The sequence below is a fragment of the Citrus sinensis genome, chromosome 9 (genome assembly GCF_022201045.2).
Source record: "Citrus sinensis cultivar Valencia sweet orange chromosome 9, DVS_A1.0, whole genome shotgun sequence".
NCBI lineage: Eukaryota > Viridiplantae > Streptophyta > Magnoliopsida > Sapindales > Rutaceae > Citrus > Citrus sinensis.
In genome coordinates this window covers 10,829,175-10,845,431 of record NC_068564.1, presented here as the reverse complement: position 1 = coordinate 10,845,431, position 16,257 = coordinate 10,829,175, and the positions used below count along the sequence as shown (strand labels likewise).

The 16,257-nt window shown below is 34.5% G+C and overlaps 3 protein-coding genes across 5 annotated transcripts; 2 read left to right on the top strand and 1 right to left on the bottom strand.

The window, feature by feature from the left end:
* The first annotated feature begins 213 nt into the window (after positions 1-213).
* Positions 214-1,705, top strand: LOC102629439 (protein EARLY RESPONSIVE TO DEHYDRATION 15). 3 transcript variants are annotated; one of them, XM_006491488.4, is made up of 3 exons: positions 214-381; positions 892-1,258; positions 1,370-1,705. In XM_006491488.4, the coding sequence occupies exons 2-3, from the start codon at positions 916-918 to the stop codon at positions 1,489-1,491; spliced, it is 465 nt and encodes a 154-aa protein (XP_006491551.2). In that variant the 5' UTR covers positions 214-381; positions 892-915; the 3' UTR covers positions 1,492-1,705. The 3 variants fall into 3 exon arrangements, with proteins under 3 accessions (XP_006491551.2, XP_006491549.2, XP_006491550.2); XM_006491486.4 differs by having other exon boundaries at positions 1,364-1,705; XM_006491487.4 differs by lacking the exon at positions 214-381 and adding an exon at positions 397-519 and having other exon boundaries at positions 1,364-1,705.
* Positions 1,706-1,885: 180 nt separating this feature from the next.
* On the bottom strand, positions 1,886-6,356 carry LOC102630107 (GTP-binding protein BRASSINAZOLE INSENSITIVE PALE GREEN 2, chloroplastic). Its single transcript, XM_052433504.1, has 3 exons — positions 4,806-6,356; positions 3,874-4,037; positions 1,886-2,560 (listed from the first exon to the last, which is right to left on the bottom strand). The coding sequence occupies exons 1-3, from the start codon at positions 6,283-6,285 to the stop codon at positions 2,204-2,206; spliced, it is 2,001 nt and encodes a 666-aa protein (XP_052289464.1). The 5' UTR covers positions 6,286-6,356; the 3' UTR covers positions 1,886-2,203.
* Positions 6,357-8,322: 1,966 nt separating this feature from the next.
* Positions 8,323-15,856, top strand: LOC127899856 (uncharacterized). Its single transcript, XM_052433996.1, has 3 exons — positions 8,323-9,197; positions 9,267-9,609; positions 15,632-15,856. The coding sequence occupies exons 1-3, from the start codon at positions 8,323-8,325 to the stop codon at positions 15,854-15,856; spliced, it is 1,443 nt and encodes a 480-aa protein (XP_052289956.1).
* The last annotated feature ends 401 nt before the right edge of the window (positions 15,857-16,257 follow it).

Sequence of the window (16,257 nt, the reverse complement as noted above, 5' to 3'; positions counted from 1 at the left end):
GCGTGATTTGGCTGTCCGAAAGACAAAAAGGCCGGTTGACGCGCACGTGGATGGGTCCCATGCAATTTATTATTATTTTTATTTCGACGCGGCATGTTTTTAGTGGTAAACGTTGTAATAACCGTAAAATAAGAAACCATAGTAGAAAGTCAAAGGTCAACTAACAACAGCAGGAATGAGATTGACTGAATGACGAGGCAGGCTGTGCCACAGCGGAAACAAAACAACTTGCCGGTGTTGTTTTTAATAGTCCAAACCAAACAGATTCGGAATCCGAACCAAACAGGCCCGAAACTTCCCTTGGTATATAAGACATTTGGCTTCCTGATCTTTTCCTGTAACACGTAGCAAAACGAGAAAATATCTTATCTCAAATCAAAGGTAATATCTTTCTCGAATTTTTATTTATTAATTTTTTTTTCTAATTTATTTGGTTGCTGAGAAATCGGTGGGAAGTGAAGGGGAATCTTAAAAGAAAATTGTAGTATTTTCATAAAGGGCCTAACAGATCTGTATCATGTTTGTAAAATTTTGAGTTATCCATGTATGAAATTTTGGATTTTTCACATGCATATTGTATGAAAAATTCAATTTTGGACATGTGTTTGATTTCTTGATTTCGAGGGATAAGTTTATTTGTATCAGCTGTGTTGGTCCGATCTGATGTTTGGATGCATGTATTTATATGTATTTGGAATTGCTTTGAAATGGGTTTTCAAATTATACAAACATTGAATCTGATAGTTGGATGAACTGGCTTTTGTTGATTTGGATGGAGATGTTGTGGTGGGTGTGGCTTTTTCCCTCGGATTCATGACATTTTGATGTCGATTGAGGAGTTGGACAGATTTTCATTTTTTTGTTTTTGATTTTTGTTGATTTGGGCTGCAGATCAGAAGTGAGAATTGGACTTTGATGGCGCTAGTTTCAGGAAGGTCGACGTTGAACCCCAATGCCCCACTCTTCATTCCAGCTGCTTTTCGCCAAGTGGAGGATTTCTCCCCCGAATGGTGGCAGCTGATCACGACCTCCACATGGTACCACAACTACTGGCTCAGCCAGCATCAAGATGAGGATGGCTTTTATGACAATGGTGGAGATGATGAATTTGATGTCAGCAATGTAGCTGACTTGCTTCCAGATACGTTTGACCTTGATGCTGGCGAAAATTTCTCTAGCATAGAAGCTCAATTCGATGAGTTTGTTATGTCGTTTGAAAGTGAACTGGAAAACATTTCATCCCCACCGCCTGCAAATGGTGATACAGATAGACTCTTTTGATATTTTCAGTGAATATTTTAACTATGCCAGTAGACATCAAACTTATGTTAACTGAATTCTAACATGGAATAATTGTAAACAGACGCAGATGCACTGATGAAGAATTTGAGGGTGTCGAAATCTTCCATGGAAGCTGCCAAATATGTTGAGAAGCCGGCCAAGTATGTGAACCCAAAGTGCAGCCCCCGCCGCATCCAGCAACCCCGTTGAAGAGGGAAAATGTGCAATGACTGTTGTTTGCAGTATGTAGTTTTTTGCTTTCTGTAGTTGCTGTATAGAGCAAGGCTCTATCTCTTTGTATAACTCCTTGTTCATTCTCGTCTTTAATTTCAGTGAAACAAAGAATCATTGGGGAAAAAAATTGTAAAAAAAAAGATGTACAATTTAGGATAAATGAAACAAGAAATTGTTCTCTTTCGTCTTCCTCACTGAATCTCCCTCAAGTGCTGTGTAAGTCCTGTTGATAATTGTTAAGCGAAATGGCAGTTGGAAAGCAAAGGCTGTTTTCATTGTTCTTATGTACCATTGTAGTATGCTTGGTCTTGCTTGTTCATATGCATACAGATTTGCTGTAACTTGAAAATGGTGGTTCCCTGAATCATAATAAGAGCACAACAACACATAGATTACATTAACCACAGATGTACACTATGCAACATGGGTCATGGCTTCATGCAACTACATTTCCCTCAGATTCGTCATCCATCAAGTTGAATGAAGTTGTCATCAAAATTCGCTCACGCGAGATGCAACTCAACGTGAGGTAAAAATAGGTGACAAAATCTGGATGCCTATACCTCTGCCAAAATGATGGCTTAAACCTCTAACCCATTTAGGCAAATGCCAACTGAACCTGTTTCCAGTTCTACAATATTATCTTCTACGGCTGCATGTTCAAACATACTGATGACAAGGGAGACTTCTAATTATAATCAGAAACTTCTGAAAGGAAATCTTCAGTCTCTTCAAGCTTTTTCCTCTTCTTAGCTTCAAGTTTACTTTTGCTGCCGAGGGCATCAGATATAGCCTTGGGTAGCCAAAAACCAGGTCTCTCAAGGAATGGTGCACGGTCAAGAATGAGAGGTTCTCTCAAGGTTATCTCAATGCCATCATATGTCCACAAAGTCAAGGATGCTTCACCTTTTAGACCCAAAGAAAACCAACCCAAGCCAGCTGCAGCAATGTCAATGCTGTTCACATCCCAACTTGTTCCAGACACTTTCAATTTCCTGTCTTTCCATGTGCCTATCTCAGAAGCTCGGTCTTGGCCGATAGGAGGCTGAGAGAAGAAGCTAAATGTAGTTAAACGGACTATACATCAGACAAAGACCAGTTTTTATTTATGACATTCAAAGTTTATGTTTAACGATCGTTCAAAGAAGCATTCAAATAATTGAGGAAACAAAGCTGACTTGTCATTTATGACATTTTTAGGCATAAAATTCTTCTTTTCTAATGGATACTGGGAGGAATTATTATGTAGTTGAACCACACCAAGTTTCATAGTTCTCACATTAGTAAACATACACTGATATTTTATTCTATGGAACTACTAACAATTAATGCCATTCGAACTAGCACAAAGCCAAGAATCTTCCATTTTTCTCCACCAATGTGAAATAGGAAAACAGAGAGAGCATCTAAAATTGAGAATAGAGATGCTCAATGATACATCTTGGAGGGAAAACCTACTACAAAGCAAATTGGCCTCTTGAACAGATAGAAGTTTGAAAATTAGGGAGGGCGAGTGAAATTGCCATCAATCCAAAAATAGAAAAACCTGGGCAGTGGATTCATACAACTTAGTGGGCGGAGTCATTCATGAATTGAAAATGCTGCCAAGGTTTGAACCTTCAGATTGATGGTCAAACACTTCGTGCCATCAGACCATATATTAATCACTTCATTTATCAAGACTACATCTCATTTTTTTCAACCAATTACAACTAAAGCTAAAATCAAATTATTTTTTTATCATTGCGTTAAATAATATTTAAACATGCTAGCAACTGAAAAAAAAGACATGAAAATGTTCTTTGTTTATATTGATGTCTCCCTCTCTTTCTCACTCCATGAATCAGTATCCTAGCCACAAAAAACAATCGTCATTTTTGTATGTAAAATGGTTGAAAGACAACTTTTGTTGAAATCTTTTCTAAGTCTTTTTCCTTGTTAAAACCATCTTCAGAAATACGTGCCATAAATTAAGACATTTTGCTAATCCAAATTTTTGACAATGTATATAGAGTATGCATGGCCTAGTGAAAAGCATCCAACGGACTAAAGAGCGAGCATATGTTCACTAATTCCTTAATTAGTTTGACAGCAGGGAGATCATAGAACATTAACATGAGCAGTCGTGGCCCCTAAAAGGAATAGAGCACACAAAAAGAACATAAATGAGCTAACTCGGATTATTTTGGCTAAGTTGCATGTAAGTGCCAGTTGAATTAGTAAGGAATGCAGCATTGATGATAACCAGCATAACCAGCAAACACCACACAGAACCTAATCCATCATATAGAGTGAACCAAGGAATTAACTATTAGAGTAATGCTCATAACAAGAGCAAATCTTCTAAAAAATTCTCACCTGCAATCTGATACCAACATGGTTTTTCCAGATTTCATCAGCATTTTCTATTTTCCCCAAGTGTAGGGAAACATTTGGTGAAGCCCACACTGTCACGTAAATTGTTTCCACTGAGGCTTGATCAAGGTCCAGTCTCATTAAGCCACCAACATGTACGGCTTGCCCTCCCTAAAAATGTCAAAACAAGTTAAAGTGTCAGCCCTAAACGAAACTTTGATTCTAGTAAGACTGTTATAGGTAGGATATGTTGGATAAATCTATACCCAAGGAAGTACAAAAGTAACAACACCCGTAGACAGTAAGTCACTGAAGCCAGATATCAACTACAAACTTTATGATGACAATAACAAGCTGCTATATGATGACAATAACAAGCTATCATTATATAATGTCTGTCGTTCCCTCTCTAATTAATCAAAGCATGCTTTACCTAAGCATTACTGCTATTCCATGAGAAATGTTACAATCTGAATTCTGAAGAAAGCACATTAATTTACAGTAATGGCTACTCCAAAGTATGAAATGTAGCTGGCATGGTGACATATTTGACATGGAACCCAAGTGTATATAAGTTTAATCAGACACAACTTATTAACAAGCTCCAAGCATCATTCAAAATAGAAATTTAGAATCACAAGAAAATAGAATGTAAATAAATCAAGTCTAACATAAAACTGAATTGATGGGTATTCATTTGGTTTGGTGAATGTTTCATGCACCGTACTTTATTATTACTGGTCAGCTAAACAATATCCATTAAAGCAATTGATGCTTTTATCCATTTATAGAATTTCAACCAGCAGGGCTGTGTAAGCTCTTACCCAAATCACTTTTTAACTTTTTACAGACATAAGTAAAAAACGCATATGCAGAAGCTTAGTCGCTTAGACAAGAAAAGTTGGTTGGAATGTACAAACTAATTAAGTGGTAACTTGCCTTCACCCTATATGTCCGAGGCTGTAGCTCCTTCCGAATTTCAACCATTTTCTGCTCATCCCTATTCAATCTCATAGACATCAGATGTGGATGTAAGAGTCCTGGGGTGTCATACAACTTAGCCTTGGCTGGCAAAATCCCCCCAATTCTCAATATTCCAAGTGTTGTGCCAGGAATTGGAGCTTCTGTAAGCTTTGAAACTTTCACCCCTTCTTTTTTCGCAAATGTATTGATTAAGGTGGACTTGCCAGCGTTTTGTGACCCGACAACCCACACATTTCCTCGAGGACCTGCCAATTCCTTGATGAATGCCAACAAATTCCTAACACCCAAATCCTTACGTGCACTAACCAAGTAAACCCCATTTAGTTTAGGTGCCCCTCCGGCCTTAGCACGATGACGGACCCATCTATCTAACCTTGTAGGTGAAACTTGAGATGGAAGGAGATCAACCTTTGTACCCACAAGAACAAGCTTAGGCAACTTCTTGCTAAGCTTGGCATCGTCTTTGGCCTCTTCTAATTTCTTGAATAAGGACTTAGCTGCCTGTTTTGGGAACATCCCATCAAAATCAACACAATCAACTACCATGACCACAACACCAGCATTTGCATTGCCACTAGGTTTCAGCAGCCTGGTTGCAATTACCCTATCAAAATCAAAATCGGGTATCAAGTTTTCCGCTACTTCATTCTTCACTTGTCCATAATTCCTCAAAGAATGACACCGAGCACACACTGTAACCTCACCTTTTTCCTTTTGTGCCTCCCTAGCCTTCTTCTTTTTCTCCGCTTTTGACAATTTCTTCTTTTTTGACCTCTCTATCAACTCCTCTGTTATGTTACCGTACCCAACACCTGCTGGTGTGAAGCCATCCAAGTCCAAATCATCTTCATCTTCACCTAAAAACTTGGCTTCCCATTCATCAGAATCCCAATCATCGAACACGTCCCCGTCTCTGGAATCACTTTCTTTTCTATCACTTTCATCAAAATTTCCATCCACAATATCCTCCTCAAACCCTTCAACATCATTTTCTATGCCCTCCTCATCTTCTGAAAATTCTTCATTTCTTTCAATAACTTTCTTTTTCTTATAATACCCAGGTAAATTTGGGTCTTTATCTTGCATAAATATCCCACAACCTGGACAAACAGGCCCATAATGCTCATCCTCATCTCTTCCCTCACTCAAAATTAGAGTGTTTCCACTTCCTTTCCCTGGTTTATTTATCTTCCCATAAGAATTCACAGTTGTTTCAAAATTTGATCGTTTCTTTACAGCTAGACTAATAAGTGAGAGTCTCTTCTTATTCCTTAGGTTTGGTAACAGACAAGTGTTAAAAAGTGAAGGAAAATGAAGTGGGGAAGTGAAGTTACCTGCCAAGAAATCAAATTTTGTCTCTGGGATTTCTGGTTTACTTGCAACATTGATGTTTAGCGTGGTGGTGATTGTTGTTGATAACAAAACTGCCATTTCTTTCTTGAAGCAAATGGGAATAACACTATCCTCAGTCCTCGGCGATGGGAAGAGAGGCAAGAAAATCAAAACGCGCCGTTTTTTATAGAGTGCCAACAAAAACGCATCGTTTTGATTTTTGTGTACTGGTGTCAATTGGATATGGAGAGGAGCTGTTCTTTTGACACCCCTCGAAATTCTTTATAATTTTTTTAAGGATTGTTATCATTTCACTATTTTAAAAATTAAAAAAATATTATTTTTTTATTATTTTTATAAAAAAAAAATTATTATTTTTTCGTTACAACTGCAAATTTAATGTTGGTGTCATTCTGACATAAAAGCGGTAAAAATGACTTTTACACAAAAATAAAGATAAAAGTGTTTATTTGGAAAAAAAAAAGAAGACAAAAGGGGAGCAAGTGATACGTCCCGCCATCTTTAAAAAGCTTAAAGTAGTAAATATTTGTAAAGTGGTTGAACTCGGCATTTTTCCAGATTAAACGCTTCAAATGAATTCATAGGTGGTTGTTGCAGAAGACTTATGGTGTTCGAAGTTGTAGTTTGTCATTTACTATCGACATCGAAAAGTCGAAGTTGCTTAGTGCTCTACAACCGAACTCATTGGTTAAATTGATCTTGTATGTCTGATTTATTTGCGTTGTATATTAATTTTTTTTTTGGGTGGGTGAGGGGGTTGCTTTCGATTTATTCATGAAATTAGGTAGGTTTAATTGTGGTTTAAGGTGATTTTTATTGTAATTTTTTTGAATTTATAGATATCATGCTGCCTCTGGAGCTAATTTTTTGTACAAGGGCATGCGCCACCCTATAGGTTTGATCAATCCAGACCAATATAAAATTGAAAATTTGAGAGTAGATGCAGTTCGTATAACATCTGCTGATGGTTTGGCTGATCATGAGATGTTGAAGATGATATGTAAGGAGCCAAGGACTGACAATAAGAAACCTATAACATGCAGTGCCTTAGCCATGAGAATGACGGGGTGAAAACAATAGAGATTGAGCTTATACCTTACCCTACGACTGAAATGCCTTTCATGATTCAGTCCTCTCTCACCAATCTGCAAGATGCTTTCCCTGAACCTAACCTAATGAACTCAATGTTTGAAACCTTGCAAAATGCATCTTTGACTCACCAAGACCCCAAAAATACGCCACTTGAAGTTGTATCAAAGCTTTTCCAAACCCAAACTAAACCTACCCCAAATGAAGACTTGCCTAACCCTGATGATAATGATACAAGTAATGATGACTGGTCTGGATGTTCGGATGGGGGATATTCTAATGATAGTGAGGTTGATGCTAGTGGTGATCTTAGTGGTGATGATGTCAATAGTGATGATGGTAGAGGTGATCATGTTAGCGGTGTTGTTGTTGGTGATGGTCAAGTAAATGATGTTCCTTTTGTAGAGCTTGTTACAGTTGATGACAGTAAAGAAAATGATATTCTGTCAGGTCCTGAAGAAGATGAAGAAAACATGCCCTTTAGTTCGGATGAGGAGGATCACACTGCCACGGCTAAGATGATGAGGTACATTAAAGTTAATGAATATAAAACTCCAGAAAATGGGATAGATAAGCTTTTTTTGGGAGCTGTTTTTGATAATGCAAAAGAATTTAGGGGAAAACTACACAACATTATGATCAAAGAGGGGTTTGATGTTGAGAAGATTTATAATGACAAGAAAAGATATTATGCAAGGTGCAAGGTTAAAGATTGTCCATGGTCTGTCACATGTGGCTTGTTGGGTAACAGTGGGGGTTTTGTCATTAGAAAGCTGAATAATGTGCACACTTGCTTTAGAGCACAGAAAAATGCTCTTACCTCTAGTCATTGGATTGTAGAGAAGATAAAAGACTTAGTGAAGAAAACCCTTAAAATCAAGATTTCACATATTAGGAGCCATTTAAAGACTAATTATGGTGTTGCACCAAATAACTTAAAACTGTATAGAGCTAAGAAGAAGGCAGAATCTTTACTAGGTGGTGACCACTCTAAGGGTTCATGAAAAATTATTCCAATACCAGGCAATGGTAGAGAAGCACAATGTAGGGTCTAAGTGCAAAGTCTTGTGTGACACAGAGAGTATTCCAGGCAAAATTGTGTTTAAGAGATTCTTTATGTCACTACCTGCTCAGAGAAATGCATTTTTAAATGGGTGTAGGCCATATATTGGTATTGATGGGTGTCATTTGAGAGGTGAATTTGGGGGAATTCTGATGGCAGCAGTGGGTGTGGATGTTAATAATGGCATTCTTCCTTTAGCCTATGCTATTTGTGAGATTGAAGATCAATGGTCTTGGGGATGGTTCTTGTCACTCTTGCATGAGTACTTTGATGATGGTAGAAAAGTTACTTTTATGAGTGATAGACAAAAGGGACTAATAACTGCTCTTCAACAGACACGGCCTACTGCTCACAGTAGGCATTGCGGGAGACATTTTAGAGGACAATTTTCTGGCTTGGCATTAAAAAAGCTATTTTGGAGAGCATGCAAGGCCAACAACCGAACTGATTTCTTTGCTGCTTTGGACAAAATGAGGTCTGTTAAAGATGGTGCAAAAGAGTGGTTTGATAACTTAGAAGACTATCAGTGGTCCAGGTGGGCATTTGACAAAAATGCCAAAGTAGACCATTCTACCAACAATACAACTGAGTGCTTCAATAGTTGGATTGGTAAGTACAGAGACAAGCCTTGTTTGACTATGTTAGAGGAGATTAGATGCAAGTTGATGAAAAGATTTACAAAGAGGAGAAATGAAGCACAATTGTGGCCTTCGATTCTTACTCCTAGGATTAAGAAACAAATTGATGAAATATCTGAAGAGTCATCCAAGTTGAGTGTAAAACCATCAGGTGATACTGTATTCCAGGTTAAAGACATTAACTACACCCCAGTGAGATGGTTTATTATGGATGTTGAAAATAAAACATGTGACTGTGGGTACTGAGAGATATCTGGACTGCCATGTAGGCATGCAATGGCCTCTATTATGTACTGCAGACACGATGTTCACTACTATATTCCAAACTATTTCACCAAGCGAGCGTACCTAGACACTTATTCAGTTATTGTTCACCCTATACCTGATCAAGTTACATGGGAGGCAGGAGAGAGAGGGTTAATTAACCCTCCAGTGAAGAGAAGACAAGCCGGCAGACCTAAGAAGCTTAGAAGAAGGGAGCCAAATGAGCCAGTGAAATCTAATAGGTCATTTGTGATTAGATGTAGTTTCTGCCACTCGACAACTCATAATGTAAGAACTTGTCAACTTGCTCCATCCAATGCTAAAAGGTCAAGGACAAGACAAAATCAAGTATGTGTCAATGTTGCTTTGTTGGGTTTATGAGTATTTGGCTTTCGCATCTACGTTATTCTTTAACTATGATATTATTATTATTATTATTTTTTTTTTTGCAGAGAATCGGAATGAGAGCTCAAGAACAATTAGGAGAATCATCTCAACCCCCAGCAAAAAAAAAAAACTAGAAAGAATAAGGTACAATATATTTGAATATGATATATTTGAAACAAGTACGTGGTGAAAAATTATTATGTTTTTGTTAGGCTCTTTCTGTAACCTTTTAATTTACAGAACACAAGTGTTGAGGGTGGCCAAAAGGGTGAGAGTAGTCAAAAGATTTGGATATAGAATTTAAAGACTAAATTTAAAGACAAATAGGCATAAAGACAAGTGCAGGAGGTAAAATTAAAGACTAAATTTTGCTTTTGATTTTTTTTTTACAAGGTTATAGAATTTCATTTATATACAATTTTATGTGATTACAGGTGTTACTCAATCACAAGCTTGAAGATCATTGTAGAATGGGTCGCTTGCCAATTTGTTTAGTCAGGCATTACTTTATGGATAACAACCATTGGACCGTGGCTACTTAGATAATGGATATTATTTAGGTTCAGTAGGTATTAGGAAGTTTTAGTTGATATTGTTGTGGGTTTTTTTTTTATTTTTTTTTCTTTTTTTGCACGAATATCGTATATGGATTAAATTTGTGTACTTAATGATTTCATTGTGGATTTTTTACTTTTCTTTTTGCTGGAATAAGTTTGAAGTAATTGTTTTTTTAATTATGAAGAGTAAAATTGGTATTTTATTAGTGAACTAACTGGTCAACTAACAGTTATAACAGAAAAATAGCAATATAATATTTTTGTAAAGATATTATAGGAAAATGATAAGGGACAATACTTCTTGTAATCGTTTGATATTTTTCAATTTTTAAAGTAGTGAAATGATAATAACCATTTTTTAATTTCAATAACCAAAAATAAATTTAATTTCAAAACAAAATTAAAAAAAAAACTTAAATTAATTATTATTTTAAAAGACTTTTCACTCACCCCATTTCGTAGTTTATATAATTATATTTATGTTATAAAATTTTGTTTAAAAATATTTTTATATATTTTATTAGAGTTTAGATTCTGAAAATGTAAATTATTTAATTAAAATAATTTTAAATTTTAAAATTTTGTATGCATTTTATAAATAAAAACTTAAAAATAAATAACCTTTTCAAGTTGAAGTTTAATTTATGGTAAGATATTAATTTTAATTCACGAATTTTTATTTTATAAATTAAACTACGGTATTTTAGAAAATAAAATTAAAAAGTGGTGTCATAAGAAAGGGAAAAGGACAAACACACCCCCAACGTTTAGACAAAGGGACAAAAATCCCCCTAACGTTTCAAAAAAGACATGTACAACCCCATTCACTAATGGAAATAATAACTTTTAACAAAAATTATCGTTATACCCTTCTAGCATATAAAAAAATTGTTGATTTTCCAATTTGTCCATATATTATTAATAAAATTATAAATATACCCTCATTACCCAATTCATCTATTTAAATTTTTATCAAATTCCCTCTTCAAGCCAAATAAATTTAATTCATTACTCAAGAATAAAAATAAATAAAATTGGTTATTAACATTAACTTGTATTTCAATTAATACCATAAAAAATAACATAAAAAATTAGTTATAAATATACAAGTTTAAATGATAACATGTGGAGAATTGTTAAATATATAAGTTTAAAATTGAAATAAAATTTTATGGTATTAATACCACAAGTTAAACTTGTATATTTTTTTTATATGCTAGAAGGGTATAACGGTAATTTCTATTAAAATTATTATTTCTGTTAATGAATGAGGGTGTAAATATTTTTTTTAAAACGTTAGGGGAGCTTTTTTTCTTTTGTCTAAACGTTGGGGGTGTATTTATCATTTTTCCCATAAGAAATCTAGTGGGTGTTACGGGCTTCACTCTTTGGACTGATGCCCTAGTGGATAAATAAGGCCCAATTACAAGGGTAAAATTTTTGGTGCATGTGTGGGTATTCTTTTAACCGAACTGTTATAAGGACAAAAAATCCAGTTGTTTTATTCATGAATAGTGCTATATATCTCAAACTTTTTATTCTAAAAAATTGTTTAAAAAAATATGATATTTATCAACTAATTGGTAAGACAATACAGTTAATCTCACTTAGATCTTGTAAAAAACAAATTCTAGAGTACACAAATGAAACTTAGTTTTAGATGAAATTTGAGATAATAAATTATGTTTATTATTTCTCTTTATTTATTGTAAAAGCTTTGACTATTGTCATACTGTATAATAATTATTTTAAAAAATGAGTTTGTGTGACCATTTTAGATGCCAAGAGATTTATATGACTTAGAGCTGGCAAAATTTGACACGATCTGATTATCCAACACGAACACGACACGAATAAATGGGTATGAGTCATCAAATTTAACACAATTATTAAACGGATTGGGTCCGGGTTGACACGATTTTTTTCCATGTTGGGTTATGGTTAAAGTTCTTAACCCATTTACCCGATCAATGACCCGATTATATTTTCTATTTTAAAATAATTTGTAGGATCTTATTATCAAAACTCAAATACTAGAGATGATTCTCTCTTTTATTTTTATTTTTTGAAAAGATGAATATAAACATAGTATTTTATTTATAAAATTTTATATACATTTAAAGCTTCAATAATGTAAATGTGTAAAATATTGTTAGACATGTACATTTTATAATATCGATAATATATATATATATATATAATATTAAAACTTCAATAATGTAAATGTGTAATATTTTGGTAGATATGTATATTTTATAATATTAATAAATTATGTATGTATTTATGTATATACGACAATGTGTAAATGTTTGATGTAAATTTTATTTAATATATAGATACTAAGTGGTGTTAACATATATGTTTCCATAATATTGATTTTGATGATAACAAACAAGATTAAGAATGATTAATCTTTTAAGCTCAAATTATTGAAAAATATATTTTAAATAAATCATTTTTTTTCACATTATAAATGTTTTATATTTTAATGGAAAAATGATTTTATGCAATTGATTGTTTTTATTCCTTTTGAATAAATCATTATTTTCACTTTATAAATGTTTCATATTTAATGGAAAAATGATTTTATGAAATTGGTTGTTTTTCAAAGTTTATGGTTTAATTGAAAGAATTTTGAAAACTTTGAAATAAACAAGTAGTGCTTGAAATTTCGGATTTGGACCTATTTGAAACTATTTAAATGTTTTTGGGCCATTATATAATTTCATAAAGTGTGGGCGAAGTCATAATTTCAGAAAGTTGTGGGATTGAGAAAGCATTATTTAAAATTCTGAAATTGGACCTATTTGCAAACTTTCATAACGTTTTGGGCCATACTACAGTTTTATAAAGTTTTGGGGTCAAACTGTAAATTTCGGGAAATGTTTCACTGTAGCAGTTACTGTAGCAAGCGGCTTACCGGATACTGATAAACGGCAGGCCGAATTCGGGGCAGTAAGCATCCAGAACGAAAACGGCTTACCGGATTCTAAAAATCGGAAATCCGGATTCGGGGCAGTAAGCACCAGAACGAAAGCGGCTAACCGGATGTCCATAAACGGCAAGCCGGTTACGACAAAAAATGTGCATAACGGCTAGTAACGGCTAGTTTTTGAGTTCAAACTATATAAACTCAAAACCAATTCATTTTTGGTAACTCAAGCAAGTATAAACAAGTGCACACAACATATATTGAGCTTCCATTTCGTAAATCATCATTTGTTGAATCATCATTGAGCTATAATTTGTATATCCACTCTTAAAGAGAGTTTTTGTTGTAATTTTCATTTCTCATCAAATTGTGAGTGTACAAGTGTGGGAAACACTTGGGGTGAAGAGATTGGAGATATAATCTCTTGTTGTAAAGGTTCATTGACACCTTGAAGTCAATTGTAAGCGTTTGAAGCCTTGGGAGGCTAGCTTAGTGAAATCCTCAAGCCCGGTGAGCTTGGAGGCGTGGACGTAGGCGGGGATAGCCGAACCACGTAAAAATCCTTGAGTTTGCTTTCTCTTCCCTTACTCATTTATTATTGTGCTTTTATCAAATTTATTGTTTTCGAATTTATTAAGGCATTAGATTAAATTGTTGTGTGGTTTGCCTAGGATAATTTTTAAAATTCCAATTCACCCCCCCTCTTGGGTTGCCTAGCTAGTATTTCATTTGGTATCAGAGCGAGGTGCTCTTGTGTAGACTTAATCGTCTAGAGTTAAAGATCCATAGCAACCCAAATTAGCTCAACTATCATGGAAGGACAATCTATCACAAGACCTCCATTTTTCGATGGAAATGATTATCCTTATTGGAAAACTAGGATGAGAATTTATTTACAAGCTTTAGATTATGAAATTTGGGAAGTTGTTTGTGATGATTTACTCATTCCTAGAAAGAATGTTTTAAGTGAATTGGATAAGAAAAAGATGTCTTTAAATTCCAAGGCTATGAATGCTTTATTTTGTGCCTTAGATAAAAATGAATTTCATAGAGTTTCAAATTGTTCTAATGCTTATGAAATTTGGAGAAAACTTGAAATTGTGTATGAGGAGATTACGAGCGAGGAGGAATTTCATGAAGTGTCGAATTTGGCACTTATGGCAATTGGAGATGAATCTGATGATGAACTTGATGAGGTAAATGATCTTCCTACTTATGATGAATTACATGATGCTTTTAAAGAATTGCATGATAATTGGATAAAAATTGGTAAAAAGAATGCATGTCTTAAAAAGAAAATGGTAGAGCTCAAAAATGAAAATGAATCTCTATGTGCAAAGATTACATGCCTAGAATTAGAGAATAAAACATTGCATGATAGAGTTGCATTATCAAATGAGAAATCTAGTACTTCACATGAGCATTTAGAATCATATGTAGATGACTTGAATAATGAAAAGGATGCTTTACAAAAATGCAATGATTCATTAAATGAAAAGATTAAAGGACTAGAGTTAGATAATAAAATGTTGCATGATAGAATTGCATCATTCACATGTCAACAAAGTATTTCGTATGAGCATGAAAAATCACATGTTGATGAGTTGATGAAAGAAAATGAAGCGCTTAAGAAAAAGAGTAACGAGCTCAATGAAATTGTTTTGAAATTCACAAATGGGCAAAAGATGTTGGATAACATGCTTAATTCTAAAAAATGTGTGTTTGATAAAGGAGGACTTGGGTATAAGCCTCACTTGAAACAAAAATATTATAAGAATTATTTTGTTAAGGCTACCTCCACAAGTGATCATAAAATTGTTTGTCATTATTGCAATCAAAATGGTCATATGAGTTATAGATGTCCAATTAAGAGAAATGTATATTATGGAGTCAAGTGTATTTGGGTTCCAAAAGGAACCATTGCTAACACTCAAGGACCCAAGAGTATTTGGGTACCAAAGCACACAACTTGAATTTTTTTGTAGGTACCACAAATAAGGAATGGTGGAGAGTTCCTTGATGAAACTTGTGAGATAATCATTTGAGCATGATCTAAAAAAAAAAAAAAAAGATGAGGCAAGATGATTATTTTGGTAACAATTCTTGCCATATTAATTTTGTTGAATGGATCATGATAAATGGATAATAACTTGAATTTGTGAAAGTATACTTGTATGGTTATATGATTGAATTATCATTGTGTTTAACATTGAGTGCTTTATCATGATGCATGGTTATATATATAAGATGATAGCTTGTCAACTCATCATGATGGTTTTGTTTGATGTTAATGTTTATGAAGTGTTTAAGCATGATAGATAAGTGGTGTGTTTGATTTATTCACTTTTGAATGCTTATATGTTTAATTTTTGTGAAAATCTCTAGTCTGCACATGCTATAATGAATTGGTCATAACTCCTTCTAGAGAACTCCAAATCCAGCTCTGTAAAATTTATTGGAAAGCTAACTTAATTATCTTTCCAACGGTATATAGCTTGCACGTTACTTTCTGCCTCAAATCGGACTACCGGTTAGCAAAACCGGAAAGCCGGATTCGCAAGGAACGCTTGCTGGACCAAACCGGATTTCCGGTTCTGTCAATTCGGAATTCCGAATTCGAGCTGCATTTTGGCAAACCGGCAAGCCGATTCTCTCTTGCTATCTTCTGGATCCAACCGGCAAGCCGGTTCGTGTTATCCGGAAAACCGGATTTGCGTGAAACATTTGCTGGAACCAACCGGATTTCCGGTTAAGCTCATTCGGCAATCCGGTTTCGGGTGCTATTTCAACTATTCATCTTCTCCCTCTCTTTCGGCTTTCCGTTTCTCTCTCTCTCACTAAAAGCCGATTACTCCTCACTTGATTTCATTCCAAAATCCATCATTCTCATTCGTTTTCAATCCAAATTGATTCATATAAATTATTCCCCATCCATTCTTGTGTCTAAAATCATTCTTGTGTTTAAAATCATTTTAATTGATTCAAACTTACTCATTTTACTCAATATCTTGAAAATTCGAATTTGTGCATTTTGAGTATTTCAAATTACCACTTCCATAGTGTGCTCTCCTTATGGATTTTACCATAGTTTTCTATTATATTATGCACTTACATTTTCAT